Here is a 13,655-nt window from a genome sequence, read left to right as displayed (position 1 = left end):
GTTTCCTGTGGCACATTTTTTTCTTTCATACCATACACTTTCCAGTCGCTACTGTTATTTCGATTTATGCACAGTTGGATGAGCTGAGACAAATATACGAGGAATTGCCAGAATTCCTAGAAGAGGTGGTTGGAGTACAAACCATTTACATGATAAATTTATAGCATGAATTGAGGTTTTCTGTATGTTTACATTAATTAGCATGCATACTCACAGGTGGCATCATTGGAGCTCGCACAACTTCCTCATTTGCGCAAAGAGGAGTTTGCTCCTCGTATCGTTTATATACATCAAATAGGTTGGTCTGTGCCATTTCAGCATATTTGTATGTCAAAGTATTTCCTATGGTACTAAACATATTTTTCTCTACTGATATTATCTTACAAGTACATCTTAATTCTTAAATATCATGCCATGATCTTATGTATTAGAGCTTAGAGGACGCTTTGCTTGATTATGCTCTTTGCTTCGTTTCTGTTGTAGGATACTTAATGTGTTTTTTTGGAGAGAAACCTGATGAAATCACACAAGAGAAACTTCAGGATTTTGAATTTGCAGTAAGTTGATACATGCATCATGTTTAAATGAATGGCATGCTAAATTCTTAACTGTTTAAACATTAAGATTCCAAGGCAAAGTAAGTTGATGTTTGCATAAGATATAAACAAATGTGAATGTTCCGGAAATTCAGTTCTCTGATTCTGGAGGGATAACAAGGAGATTTTTTTATCGGACACCAAAAACACGAGAGTTGGATGACCTTCTCGGAGATATTTATCATAAAATTCTAGGTAAGTTTCCACCCATGGTGCTTTTAGAAAGTGAAAGATTAAGCATAATTAGACAATCCATGTCAGTTAAATGGGGAACATAAGGTTTAGTGAATTTCTTCGTAAAGTTTCTTATTTCTTAGATTCATTATTGAAGATATGGAGAGGGCAATTATCAGAGACTTGGTCTCACATGTATCAACGTTCTCAACACATCTGCTTAAGGCTGTGAACTTTGTGGCTGAACTTGATAGGTAAGAATCACCAAAAATGCTCTTCTCCCTATTTGTCTCTCCTCTGTAAAGATGAATGTTTGTGAGGTTCTATGTTACTGACTACAGTATCTTCATATTGATATTAGCTTTTTGTCATTGGCAATGGTTGCTCGCCAGAACAATTATGTGAGGCCTACTTTAACCATGGAAACCTATCTTGACATACAAAATGGAAGGTAGGAACCATCTACTTATGCACAGTTTCAGATCATTTTCATCTTAAAAAGACCTCTCAAAAAGTTTTGTTTTCAGTGGGTAGACTTCTTTTTTTTTTTTTGTTTTTTGGGTGGCAAAGAATTTAATGACTTCATGCTGGTCACAGGCACGTTTTGCAGGAAATGGCCGTAGACACATTTATCCCTAACGATACAAGGATTCTTGATGAAGGTAAATTGAATTAAAAGTTCAATTGTAGCATGCCAAATCTCAGGATAACCTATCTCATCTACAATAGCCCATTCCAATATTATATTAGGAAGTTGTTTTTGTCAAAATGTTAAGATTCCGTTATTTTCAGGAAGGATTCATATCATTACTGGTCCTAATTATTCAGGGAAAAGCATCTACATAAAGCAGGTAGATGAAGCATCTTTGCATAAATTGCGTGTTTGCGTGCTCACATTTGCTGAGTTTTGATGGATTTATTAAATATGTTATGTTGTTTTTTCTGTTTCCATTTTTCATTGATTGTGTTTATGAGATCCCTTTTGATCTGCAATATGGTTGCGCTACAAAATGTTTCAATTTTTTTTTTTTTGTAATCACCGCTATTATTTTGTGGTAGAGATAACAGCAAGCATGTGTCAAGCACCATTTAGGCCATGGATGACTGTCTTGCACTTGGGTTTATTTTAAGTCACTATGTCAGCACTACTTATGCTGTTGAATTCTTTGTACAGTTTCCCAAGCCTTCATATATATAATTTCTCCTGTAAATTGCACTTGATCACAAATTTTATGATTTTCCTAGGTGGCTTTAATTGTTTTCCTTTCTCATATTGGAAGTTTTGTACCTGCTGATGCTGCAACAGTAGGATTGACTGATAGGTATGAGGCGTGCTTGTTGCTAACTTCGTTCTTAAAATTGCAAAATATCTACGTTGATATTCAGTTGGTCACATCAACCATGTTTTCAACTGTGACAGGATATTCTGTGGTATGGGAAGCAAGCTTATGACTGCAGAACAGTCGACATTTATGATAGATCTACATCAAGTGGGAATGATGCTAAGGTATACAGGATGGGAATGGGTTACGATAGCCCCATAATCTTATTAAACTCTAGGTTAATGATGCGGCATCTTGTGATCATTCTTCTATGAAAGTTGATGTGAATAATTAACTTTGTTTGGGTAATTGATAAGCAAGTAACTTTCCACATTTTAATACATGATGTTGATATGTTTCACAGGCAAGCAACTTCACGATCTTTATGTTTGCTGGACGAATTTGGTAAAGGCACCCTTACGGAAGGTAGGCGTCTTCCACATAACTTTACACCACAGATATGCAATGTCTGTTGTTTATTGCAGATATATCCATTGAATTAATGCTCTCATTTTGAATTTAGATGGCATTGGCCTTCTTGGTGGGACCATAAATCACTTTGTCACCGCAGATGTTCCACCAAAGGTTTGCTGGTCTTCTCTCATTTTTTTTTTCAAAAAATTACATGCTATTGTGAGAATCGGATGGGTGCACTCGAGCTATACTATTCTATTCTTATGATTTAAGAGTATTACCATCTACAAGTCACTGGCTCTCAGTGCAACCACTGTCAGTCTAACCTCGGCTACATGTACTCTCGTCTGGAGCTAAGCACTTTGCACGGTAGCTTCGAAGTATTTACAATCAAGTTACTTGTTTCAGCCTATTTACTTGGCTCTTGCATTAAGTTATACACTTCATTGGCAATCTCAGGGATTTAAGGAGAACTGAGGAGCACATATTGATTTGTATTTACTAAAATAGTTACTCGATTTGCAGGTTCTGGTGTGCACTCACTTGACCGAGTTATTTAATGAAAGTTGCTTACCAAAGGTACCCATTGTTGCAGAGTTGCTGCACAACTTCAGCTAGTGGAAAAACAACGGACGTTTGACCTTATTCTTCTTAACTCTTTTCCCTTTCTTGATCAATTTCAGTCTGAGAAAATCAACTTTTACACCATGAGTGTGCTGCGGCCTGATGATAACGCAACTAATGTTGAAGACGTCATATTTCTCTACCGGTATGATTTTGTTGCATTTTACATCACGTAACTGGGATCACAGTAAAATTCATGATTGTCTAATATAGACCCAATGGGCTCTCATAGGAGGAGAAGTAACAAACTAGGCCCCTGTTAAATTTCTTACTAGTATTTTTCTTGTCTTAATTGTTTCCAATGATTGGCCGATCTGTCAGACTTGCCAGTGGCTAATGTTGGGAATTGCAATCCCTTAGCCAGACCCATTGATTTCCAAAATAAATGTGCATCACATTCTTGCAGGCTAGTTCCCGGACATGCAGCTCTGAGCTATGGTGATGTTTCTTCCTCTATTATTTTATTTTATGTAACCTAAGGATTCATGTTGGAAATCTTTATTGAAAGTTCACATGAATCATTTCATATTTATCCTGCAGGGCTGCATTGTGCACTTCTAGCAGGTATGTTTAGAATCTCCTAATAGTAAAATTGAAAATTCTAACAAGGCAAATGAATCTGATAATGTAGAACTCACCTAGAGGAAATGAGTCAAATGACCACTGGTGTCCAACTGATTGCACTGTTCATGTAGGTGTGCCAAAAGAAGTGATTAACAGAGCAGCGTTAATCCTGGATGCTATTGAAAATAACAAAAACGTTGAGCGATTGTGCGATGAGAAAATATCAGCCAAAGATCAGCAATACAAGGTTCCATATTCAGGACCCAAATTCAAAAATTAAAATAAAGGAATTTGATTTATCTATTATTTGTTCATGAATACATGAACTCTCATTCATTGATTCTGTTAAATTCAGGGTGCAGTTGATAAGATGCTGGCATTCGATGCGCTCAAGGGTGATCTCAGTGCCTTCTTCCGAGACATATGACTACCTCAAACCTAAACCATGAAAGGTATTCTTGCACTGTCCCAGACATTCTTTTCCAATATTTGGTACATTGTACATTCTTTCTCATAGCATCAATGGAATCTACATTCCCCCGAATGAGTAACTGAAGAATGATTAGTATTCAACTGTCTCTAGGTTCTTTTTAGATTCATCCACCATAAAAATAACAGTGAAGACCTCGATTATGCTTATTTGACTGGTTATAGCATTCTGTTTTGACACAATTTCAATGGATGAAACTCTGTGGAATCAAACTGCCAAAAACCCAATAGAAGAGAAACTGAAACTGGAAAATTAACCAGCAATTAAGATTTATTGATCATGGATGATTTGCTAAATAAATGAAACTATGCATTACAATGGTATACATAGATCTCTTTTCTATTATTTGTCATGAATGGATACTTGAAATATCCACGGTAAATCATTGTCACCCGTACTAGCTGCTATGGCTGAATCTTTATTCCTCCCAATTGTTTGATTCTCTGACTGTAAGCCTACTCCATTTGATTTATTTGCTATAAGCTTAAGTAGAAACTAGCTGCCTAACATTCATGGGGACACTGTATTGCGTTGTACCATCAAAAAGAGCATCCACAAAAATTCTAGCCGTAGCCTCTGTTGGATGGTACAGATCCCAGAAAACATGATCTTTCCTGTTGGGGCAATATGTCGAAATGGGAACACAAGGGACCTTAGCTTTCAGATCTCCAAGGCCACAACAGGCGGCTTTAATCTCATTGAACCCTGCATACACAAAGTTGAAAATCACATCAAAAACTTAGGGAGATTGGGGGGGTGGGGGGAAGCACAAAAACGACAGGGTTTTATACCGTAAGCAGATGGTTTTTGGATGACGTTTTGCATGATACCGTAAGTATCAAAGTAGGAGTAGTTTATGCCTTGAAGTTCCGATTGCAACCCGTTCAACATTGCCTTCAGCCCCTGGTTGTACTTATCGGACCAGAAATTTCGTTCTTCGTTGCATTCTTGGGTCTTGTTTTTAACTCTTTCTGCAGGAATACACCCGATCAACCCGACACCACTAATGAAAAATTTACGTGCACCGAACGCGTACAGTCTCTGTTACAATAAAATTTAAAATCTACTTAATACTGTTTATATCATATTGTGAAATATTATCCGTTTTAATTAATTAAAATTTGAGATTAATGTAAATAATTAAGTATTTAATTTTACTCTAATATATATTCACGATTTTCTTTTTAAACCGTGACACTTGACATGTAAGGATTTTGAACAAAATAAAGAGGGAAATGGTCAGTTACCTTGAGTTGTGCTTTTAGGTTGCTAGTCATCAAGTCTACAAATTGTTGTTGGGTGTACTTCTTTTTGAGATCGGAAGAACCAAAGTAATCGAAGAGGTCATTGCTACCGATGACAATGGCGAAAAGAGATTCAGCGAAGTGCTTTTCTGCACCTGCTCCTAGCTGTTGCATTAAAATTTTATGCACTGCTAGGTAGTTCTCCACTTGTTTTGGTAAAGGTATGGCTTGACCCTGCATGTTACAAAAATGTTAAAAAGGCAACTTGATCACCATGCGGGAATAGCTCAGTTGGAAGAGCGTCAGACTGGCCCAGTGGGCCAATTCCTATGAAATTGGGCTCACTAAATCCAGAAGCAAATTTTTTTATTTTGAATTTATATTTAAAGTTCCAGAGGGCTACTATCCAAAGAAATTAGGCCCTCTAAATCCAGAAGCTATATTTTATTTTAAATTTAATTTCAAAGGCTCAGTGGCTAATACACAAACAAATTGGGCCCACCAAATCCCGAAGCTAACGTTGGGACAGCCGAAAAAGCGGGTCATTCCATATGAAGGGGTACAATTATTTCACCATATGGGAAAAAACAAGTAAAACATATAAATTGAAAAAAATGCAAATATAGTAACAGTAACGGAATTTTCATGTACTATTCTCTTCATGTTTTTCACTTACAAAAACTTGATCTGTGCTGTTGAAGATTCCGGCGCCGCCGGAGGCGAAGCTAACGCCGTTGATATATGAAGCATCCTTCTTGTTCGACAAGGAAAGATATGGTGGTGAACTTGGTAACCCTAGTTTTTCAGCTGGCCAAAAACCAAATGTTACTAAAAAGTAAGAAACAAGGTAAAACACACAAATAAAAAAGCCGTAGCTAGTAGTACTAGTGAAAGGTATAGTGAAGCATTAACTCAACGTGACAGAACATATAGCAGGGTTTCATTAGGGTTTTATTCAATGTTGTCTTAAATGAGAGTAGGTTGCCTTTGGGTCATAAAAACCTTTGGTGGAAAATTTAAAGCCAGCAGGCTCCACAATGTTTTTCCTGTGGCAGAAACAATATATATATATATATATATATAGTTCTAATTAAATGTATTTTAATTAAGTTAATGGTCAAGCAAATAAAATAATTCAGTCTTATCATTGTTGTTCATGTTTCTCGAAAAGAAATTCTTTTTAATTTTAAAGTTTTTATCTTAATCTATATGAAAATTAAAGAGAAGCAAATGTTTAAAGATGAAGAAGAAATTATTTTTAAAAAAATTATACAATAACTTGTCAACTTAGAATAAAGCTGCATATACATGTCACCATCAATAAATAATATTTTATATCATTGGATATATACTTTATTAATTTAATAAATATTATTCAAACTGTATATTAGAATCAACCCACATGAGCATCAACACTCGTTTTAACTTTTTCAAGTGATTCATCAACTTTTTTGGCTTTTGGGACATTTGTCAATTACTACCATGCACTCAAGCTTTCCTCAGCATACCCTAAATATGAGTTTTGAAATAATCTATACATTTTTTTATATATATTTTTTAAAATAAATAATTCACATAATCATCCAAAAATTGGGTTTTGTATTGTCTATCTTCATTTAAAAAATACAAGAAAAAGAGAGCCAAGGAAGGAAGAATATCTTCCCCAAAAGAAAGAAAGTAGAAGCAATGGAGAGACAATGAACATGACTGTCATAAATTACTAAGGAAAAAAGGTTACAAAATGAAGGTGAAAGTGGTTAGTTTGCATGTCTATTGTCATGTTTATTTCCAAGCATTTTCGCATTGAAAGTTTGACAAAAGCTCCTTCTCTCTCATTCATCATGTGAAAGATATTGACAACACCAAGCATGATTAAAGGGTATGATTAATTGCTTTGTCAATATCAGTTTCTTTTTAGATTTGAGAAAGAGGATTTGAACTCTGCTCCTTCCAGTAGAAAATTATATATCAATTAATGAGTTAAATACTCAGATGTGTTTTGTTAATGTTAGCTCATGACCAGTTTCTGATCAAATTTCCTTGCACTGTTTCGTGATGATTTAAGTAAGAAAAAGTTACTTACCAATCAAATCTGCTGCGTTCTTGCCATTGCAGAACCTCCCAGTAGGTTTCTTGGTAGGAAAATCGATCCCGTTGTGAGGGAAATTTGCCTTGGCAACAGACACAGGAAGATAGTTGTTGTTGCCAACATCAACCTGGGAGTCTCCGAAAACAAACACAGCCGGCACCATTTGAGCTTTCGAGACCTCGAAACTCAGAGCAAACAGAGAGAGCAAGAAGAAGAAGAAGAAGGAGAAGAAGTTCATTAGGAAAGCTCTGGCATCCATTTTTTAAGCAGCAGTAGGGTTAGAAGAGAAGAAGAAGGAAAGAGGCACTCTCTGTCTAGTTAAGAGCTTTGGATTCAAGGCTTCTATGTGGGTTTTTATAGAGAAAGTTGGTGGTGTGAAAAAGGGAACAATGGCAAAAGATTCAATGGTGTGGCTTATGGGAGCACAGAGGAAACCCCACACGTATCCCACCATGAATCAAAGCACTGGTCATGTGAAGTCACACCTGACTTAATCCTTTTCTTCCTAGTTAACAAGACCCTGTTTGAGTTTAAATATATTCATTGTTTAATAAGTGTTGGTACATGCTTAAACTTATTTCATGCAGACTCATCTATCATTAACCTAATCCTGATGTTGTCTCTGCCAAAATAAATATGAATTTTGTTTTGGGTAGTAATTGTTTGGGTTTTTTTAACATATAACACCAAAATTATCACTTGATTATTTTTTTGTTGTTGTTTCCCTTATTTTATCTGAAATCATTTATTAAACGAGTTTTGATCGGAACTGTGAATCAAGAGGTTTTTTTATTGAAAAAAATGTTTGTCAACATTTTCTTAAAAGTAAGATTGAATCATTAAACATATTTTAAGATTCATTTCATTTAAACATATACGGTTAGGTTTAACGTGATGAATTAGTTAGGAGTGAGTAAAATTAATCCAGATTAATTATTCACCTAAATCAAATGTGATTTAAATAAAACTGTTTGATCTAATTGATTCATTGAATCAATTGGTCCAAAATGTTTGGTTTATTTAAATTTTTGGTCGGTTCTCAATTTTAAAATTTTTGACCAATTCACTTAAAAAACCAAACTAATTTATATTTATATATATATTAATATATAAAATATTTTTTATATATATTAAGAAGAATTGAGATTAAACTTAATTAATAATATATATATATAATATTAAGGTATTATACATACATATATAAATTATAATCATAGTAATTTAATATTAGTTATATATATTTCTTTATTTATCTATAAATTTGTATTAATATGAAATTACAAGTTATATGTTAATATGATAATATATAATAGTAAAGATCTTACATATTAATATATTATAATTATTACACCTTAGTAATGTTTCGTAATATAAAATGTTATAAATATATATGTATAAATAATTGCATAAATATATTATATATACATATATTTAATTTATAGATAAGCATTATTATAATTTATAATAGACTTTATTTATATGATTAAAATTAATAACTTGTTATCACATTAAATTTTATAACATATTATTTATAATTAGTTATTATTTATATAAACTTTGATATAAAACATTATAACATATAATTTATATCATTAATTATATATATAATATAGTAATATATTATATATATACATATATTTAATTTATATATAAGCATTATTATAACTTATAAAAAATTTTATTTATATGATTATACTTAATAAATTTATTCGTCATCACCTTAGATTTTATAACATCATTTATAATTAATTATTATTTATACAAACTTTGATATTAAACATTTCAACATATAAGTTACATTATTAATTTCATATATATATATATAATTATGAATGAAGTTTATAAATTTTAATATTATAATTTACAAAAAAAATGATAAAATTTTTATCCAAAATTAGATTAACCAAACCAATTCTATATTTAATTGGTTTGGTCTTTCCTTATATTTGATCGGTTTTTATCGATTTTTTAAAATTAATTAGTCCATTTGATCTTTAGATATGATGGACCAAATTATTCAATCCACCCATTTGCTCACCCCTATGAGTTATATTAATTATAATGTTATGTACCATCTATTTAGGTTTATATATTATATTAATATATATATATATATAATATATATATAAGAAACGAGTTTTGAACCAAAAATTTTAAGAAATTTGACGAAAAAAACCCTGAAATTAAGACTATATATCCATGGTTTCGTGATGGAATCAAATGGAAGTTGTGTGAATGTGTATATATCATTGTAGACTCAAGAATTAACAGTATCATCCTTTAATAAAAAACTTGGTCAGCTTAGTTGAATGTAGATGGAGACATTGATCATCCTAGAGAGACAATACCAAGTGGGAAGACAGAGAGAATATGGGTCCCATTTCCATTGTTGTGGAATTTGGAGAAAGTCTTGATGCAGATATATTTTACAGCTTTTCTTTCTGCTGAAGGCCGCATTGGTATCTTCCTATTCGGTTGAAGGGCACCGACCCATACTCAACCCACTTCCTAAGTTTTTTTTTATGTATTTTTTTCAATATTTTATGGGGTTTTTTCTGTTAGTTTTCAACTGAATTAATTCTTCTTCAACCTATTAAGCATCATCTTTTATTCAATTTGTTGTTAGTATGGCACTTTTATGGTTGGTGATATGGGCATTTATTTGTTTGGCTAACGTTTGGTTTTCAAGTTATTTGATAAGGAAAATATATATGCATATGTCATGTATTAAATAATCGGTTTTGGTGAGAGTATTTTAAAAATAACGTACTTTACTTGTTAATCTTCTCGAAAAATAATTTAAATTAAAATTGAATTTTCTCTCTTTTAAATGATTCCTTTTAAAATATAGCAAAAAATTAAATTGAAAGATTTACATTTGTAAACACTGTACTAACAATGTTTCATGCATATATACATGTCATATATTATAATTTTAATTGAATCAAAAGGAGGTTAAAGTTTAAGGTTCGAATTTCCTCTTTTTCCTTCATCGGCTCATTCATGTATCAAAAAAATCACATTTATTTGAAACATATATTTTTTATAATTAATTTGAATATACACATGTAATTTCATATTTTTTCTTTTCTTGTGATTTGTTGCTAGCTATTTATTAAATTTTAGCTGAAATAAGGCAGGCAAGCATAGGAATCAGCTGGAAAACTCTTTTGTATTCACACATGTGACCTTAAAACTTGATAAGCCATTCCAACAAAACATGTTTTATTTATATTGCTTATTACTTTCTAAGTCCTTCAAGCAATGATCAAGAAGGGTTTTTACTATATATGAAAACAATTTACTCATTAAATTAACTATTTGACTTGCAGGAAGACGAAAGTTTAGCTTTCGCTTTATAAAATTCACAATTTTCTTGATTATATACTGCAAAAACTTAAATTTGAAAATGTTAAAATAAGAAATAATACAAGAATTTAAAATTCTCTGATCGATTGTTGTAAAATTTTTAATTGATATAATTTTATCTCGAAAGTGTTAAGATGAGAAGTAATCGAGAATTTGAAATTTTTGTGATTGCATTAACGTGCAATTCGACATCGAAAAATGTTGAAAAAAACAGGAGTTGTAAGAATTTGGAGTAGAAGGGTTCCCTAACATACTTTTTTTGTTAGACCAAAATTATCATCTCATTATTTTTTTTGTTTTTTTGTTATTGTTTCTCTTATCTTATCGGATATCATTTATTAAACAGATTTTGATCGAAATTGTGAATACAGAAGGTTTTTTTTTATTGAATAAATATTTGTCTGACACTTTCTTAAGAGTATAATCAGTTTCTATTTAATCTTTATAGGATTAATATTAAAACATTTTAAAATTCAGTTTTATCGAAATGCATATGATTAGATTTAGCGTGACGTACGTATGAGTTATCTTAATTATAATGTTATGTATTAATTTTTTTTATATATATAAAGAAATGAGTTCCGAAACCCAAAATTGTAAGAAATTTGACTAAAAAACTCTGAAATTAAAACTAATACCCATGATTTCGTGAGGGAATACAAATGGAAGTTGTGTGAATGTATATATCATTGTAGACTCAAGAATTAACAGTATCATCCTTTAATAAAAAACTTGGTCAGCTTAGTTGAATGTAGATGGAGACATTGATCCCATCCTAGAGAGACAATAACCAAGTGGGAAGACAGAGAGAATATGGGTCCCATTTTCCATTGTTGTGGAATTTGGAGAAAGTCTTGATGCAGATATATTTTACAGCTTTTCTTTCTGCTGAAGGCCAGCATTGGTATCTTCCTATTCGGTTGAAGGGCACCGACCCATACTCAACCCACTTCCTAAGTTTTGTTTTTTTATGTATTTTTTTCAATATTTTATGGGGTTTTTTCTGTTAGTTTTCAACTGAATTAATTCTTCTTCAACCTATTAAGCATCATCTTTTTATTCAATTTGTTTGTTAGTATGGCACTTTTATGGTTGGTAGATATGGGCACTCTAATTTGCTTTGGCTAGCGTTTAGTTTTCAAGTTATTTGATGAGGAAAATATATGCATAGGTCATGTATTAAATAATCGGTTTCGGTGGAGAGTATTTTAAAAATAACCGGTACTTTACTTGTTAACATTCCTTTCGAAAACAATATTAAAGTTAAAGTTTGAATTTTTTTCTTTTTTTTAAAATCGATTCCTTTTAAATATAACAAAAAAAATTAAATTGCAAAGATTTCACTTTGTAAGCACCGTACGTAACAAATGTTTCATTGCATATATACATGTCATATATGTATAATTTTAATTGAATCAAAAGGAAGGTTAAAGTCTAAGGTTCGAATTTCTTCTCTTTCCTTCAATCGGCTCATTCAAATGTATCAAAGAAAAAAATCAAAGCGATTTAATTTTGAAACATTATTTTTTTTATAATTAATTTAAATAATGCACATGTCAATTGCATATTTTTCTTTTCTTGTGATTTGTTAGCTAGCTATTATGTTAAATTTTAGCTAGAATAAGGCAGGCAAAGCATAGGAATCAGCTGGAAAACTTCTTTTGTATTCACACTGTTGACCTTAAAACTTAGATAAGCCATCCAACAAAACATGTTTTATTTTATATTGGCTTATTACTTTTAATTTATTCATTAAACTAAGTATCGACTTGCAAGGAAGACGAAATTTCGCTTTCATTTTATAATTTCACAATATTCTCTTATTTTATAAAAAATTCATTAACTTCATAATTTTAATCCCGAAAATATTAAAATAAAAATAATACGAGAATTTAAAATTTTTTGATTGATCGTATTTTAAATTTTTTTATTGTATAATTTTAATCTCTAAAATATTAAAATAAAAATAATATGAAAATTTGAAATTCTATAATCGTATCTGAAATTCATTAACCGTGTAATTCTAAATCCAAAAAATGTTGAAAAAAACAAGTGTAGTGTAAGAATTTGGGAGTGGGAAAGGGTTTCCCTAACAGCAAGGGGCCAGCTGCTAAATGAGGAAGAACATGGTGATGACGCATAACAAGTTTGACCTACAGCTGATTGTCCTTTATGGTGCCTGACTGTGATGACTCACAAATTGTAGAACCGGCGAAACCCACTACCCCATGTTTGACCCACAAGGTGGTTAGCCGGTGGGGACCTTCGGGTGCACCCCAGCCGACAGTTGGTGGGACCATGATTATCTATTTGATAACGTGGTGCGCCACCAAAATGGGTGGTTCCAGACTGCTATACCAAAGCTGAGTTAAAAGGAATGAAGGCCAAATGGGTCATCCTCTTGTTTTCGAGCTCAAAAGCATGGAAAATTCAAACAAAAATTTGGGTGTCAAACAACTAAGAAAAGATATTCAAATTCTCAATCATAATATATCAAAAAAAAATTTTTGATCTTTTTTTTAAAAAGTAAACGATCAATTTTCAACGCGTAATCGAACTTTCAAGTGTTTTCATTTTAAATTTTGGTAAAGAAAACGAATAATTTACATGTCAAATTATTATATACAAATTCTAAACCGACATAGAAATTCTTCTAATTTTAAAAATATATAATACATAATGATTTTCAAAATCAAAATCTATAAATAGATACTTGATATATGTTTTTATAATTTTATAATATATAACTTTCATTAAAACTTACATAAT

The 13,655-nt window shown here is 31.7% G+C and overlaps 2 protein-coding genes across 2 annotated transcripts in view; one reads left to right on the top strand and one right to left on the bottom strand.

Annotated features, from left to right (window-relative positions):
• Positions 1-4,284, top strand: part of MSH5 (MUTS-homolog 5) — a 9,813-nt gene extending 5,529 nt beyond the window's left edge. Inside the window, exons 17-34 of the mRNA XM_021431721.1 lie at positions 75-125; positions 217-298; positions 484-557; positions 692-791; positions 928-1,024; positions 1,132-1,221; positions 1,368-1,432; positions 1,563-1,621; positions 2,016-2,092; positions 2,191-2,277; positions 2,457-2,518; positions 2,616-2,677; positions 3,032-3,085; positions 3,190-3,275; positions 3,537-3,568; positions 3,671-3,694; positions 3,826-3,941; positions 4,050-4,284. Coding sequence (XP_021287396.1) covers positions 75-125; positions 217-298; positions 484-557; positions 692-791; positions 928-1,024; positions 1,132-1,221; positions 1,368-1,432; positions 1,563-1,621; positions 2,016-2,092; positions 2,191-2,277; positions 2,457-2,518; positions 2,616-2,677; positions 3,032-3,085; positions 3,190-3,275; positions 3,537-3,568; positions 3,671-3,694; positions 3,826-3,941; positions 4,050-4,121 — 1,290 coding nt within the window. The 3' untranslated portion in view covers positions 4,122-4,284. The remainder of the gene's footprint in view (positions 1-74; positions 126-216; positions 299-483; positions 558-691; positions 792-927; positions 1,025-1,131; positions 1,222-1,367; positions 1,433-1,562; positions 1,622-2,015; positions 2,093-2,190; positions 2,278-2,456; positions 2,519-2,615; positions 2,678-3,031; positions 3,086-3,189; positions 3,276-3,536; positions 3,569-3,670; positions 3,695-3,825; positions 3,942-4,049) is intronic.
• A 129-nt stretch (positions 4,285-4,413) lies between these two features.
• Positions 4,414-7,869, bottom strand: LOC110419840 (GDSL-like Lipase/Acylhydrolase superfamily protein). Its single transcript, XM_021432963.2, has 5 exons — positions 7,512-7,869; positions 6,105-6,235; positions 5,432-5,662; positions 4,976-5,225; positions 4,414-4,889 (listed from the first exon to the last, which is right to left on the bottom strand). The coding sequence occupies exons 1-5, from the start codon at positions 7,774-7,776 to the stop codon at positions 4,669-4,671; spliced, it is 1,098 nt and encodes a 365-aa protein (XP_021288638.1). The 5' UTR covers positions 7,777-7,869; the 3' UTR covers positions 4,414-4,668.
• Positions 7,870-13,655: the final 5,786 nt, after the last annotated feature.

This window comes from Theobroma umbraticum, unplaced genomic scaffold (assembly GCF_002168275.2).
Source record: "Theobroma umbraticum cultivar Fairchild unplaced genomic scaffold, ASM216827v3 scaffold_67.0, whole genome shotgun sequence".
Taxonomy (NCBI): domain Eukaryota; kingdom Viridiplantae; phylum Streptophyta; class Magnoliopsida; order Malvales; family Malvaceae; genus Theobroma; species Theobroma umbraticum.
The sequence above is the reverse complement of the archived record's forward strand: the minus strand, read 5'-3'. Positions and strand labels throughout refer to the sequence as shown.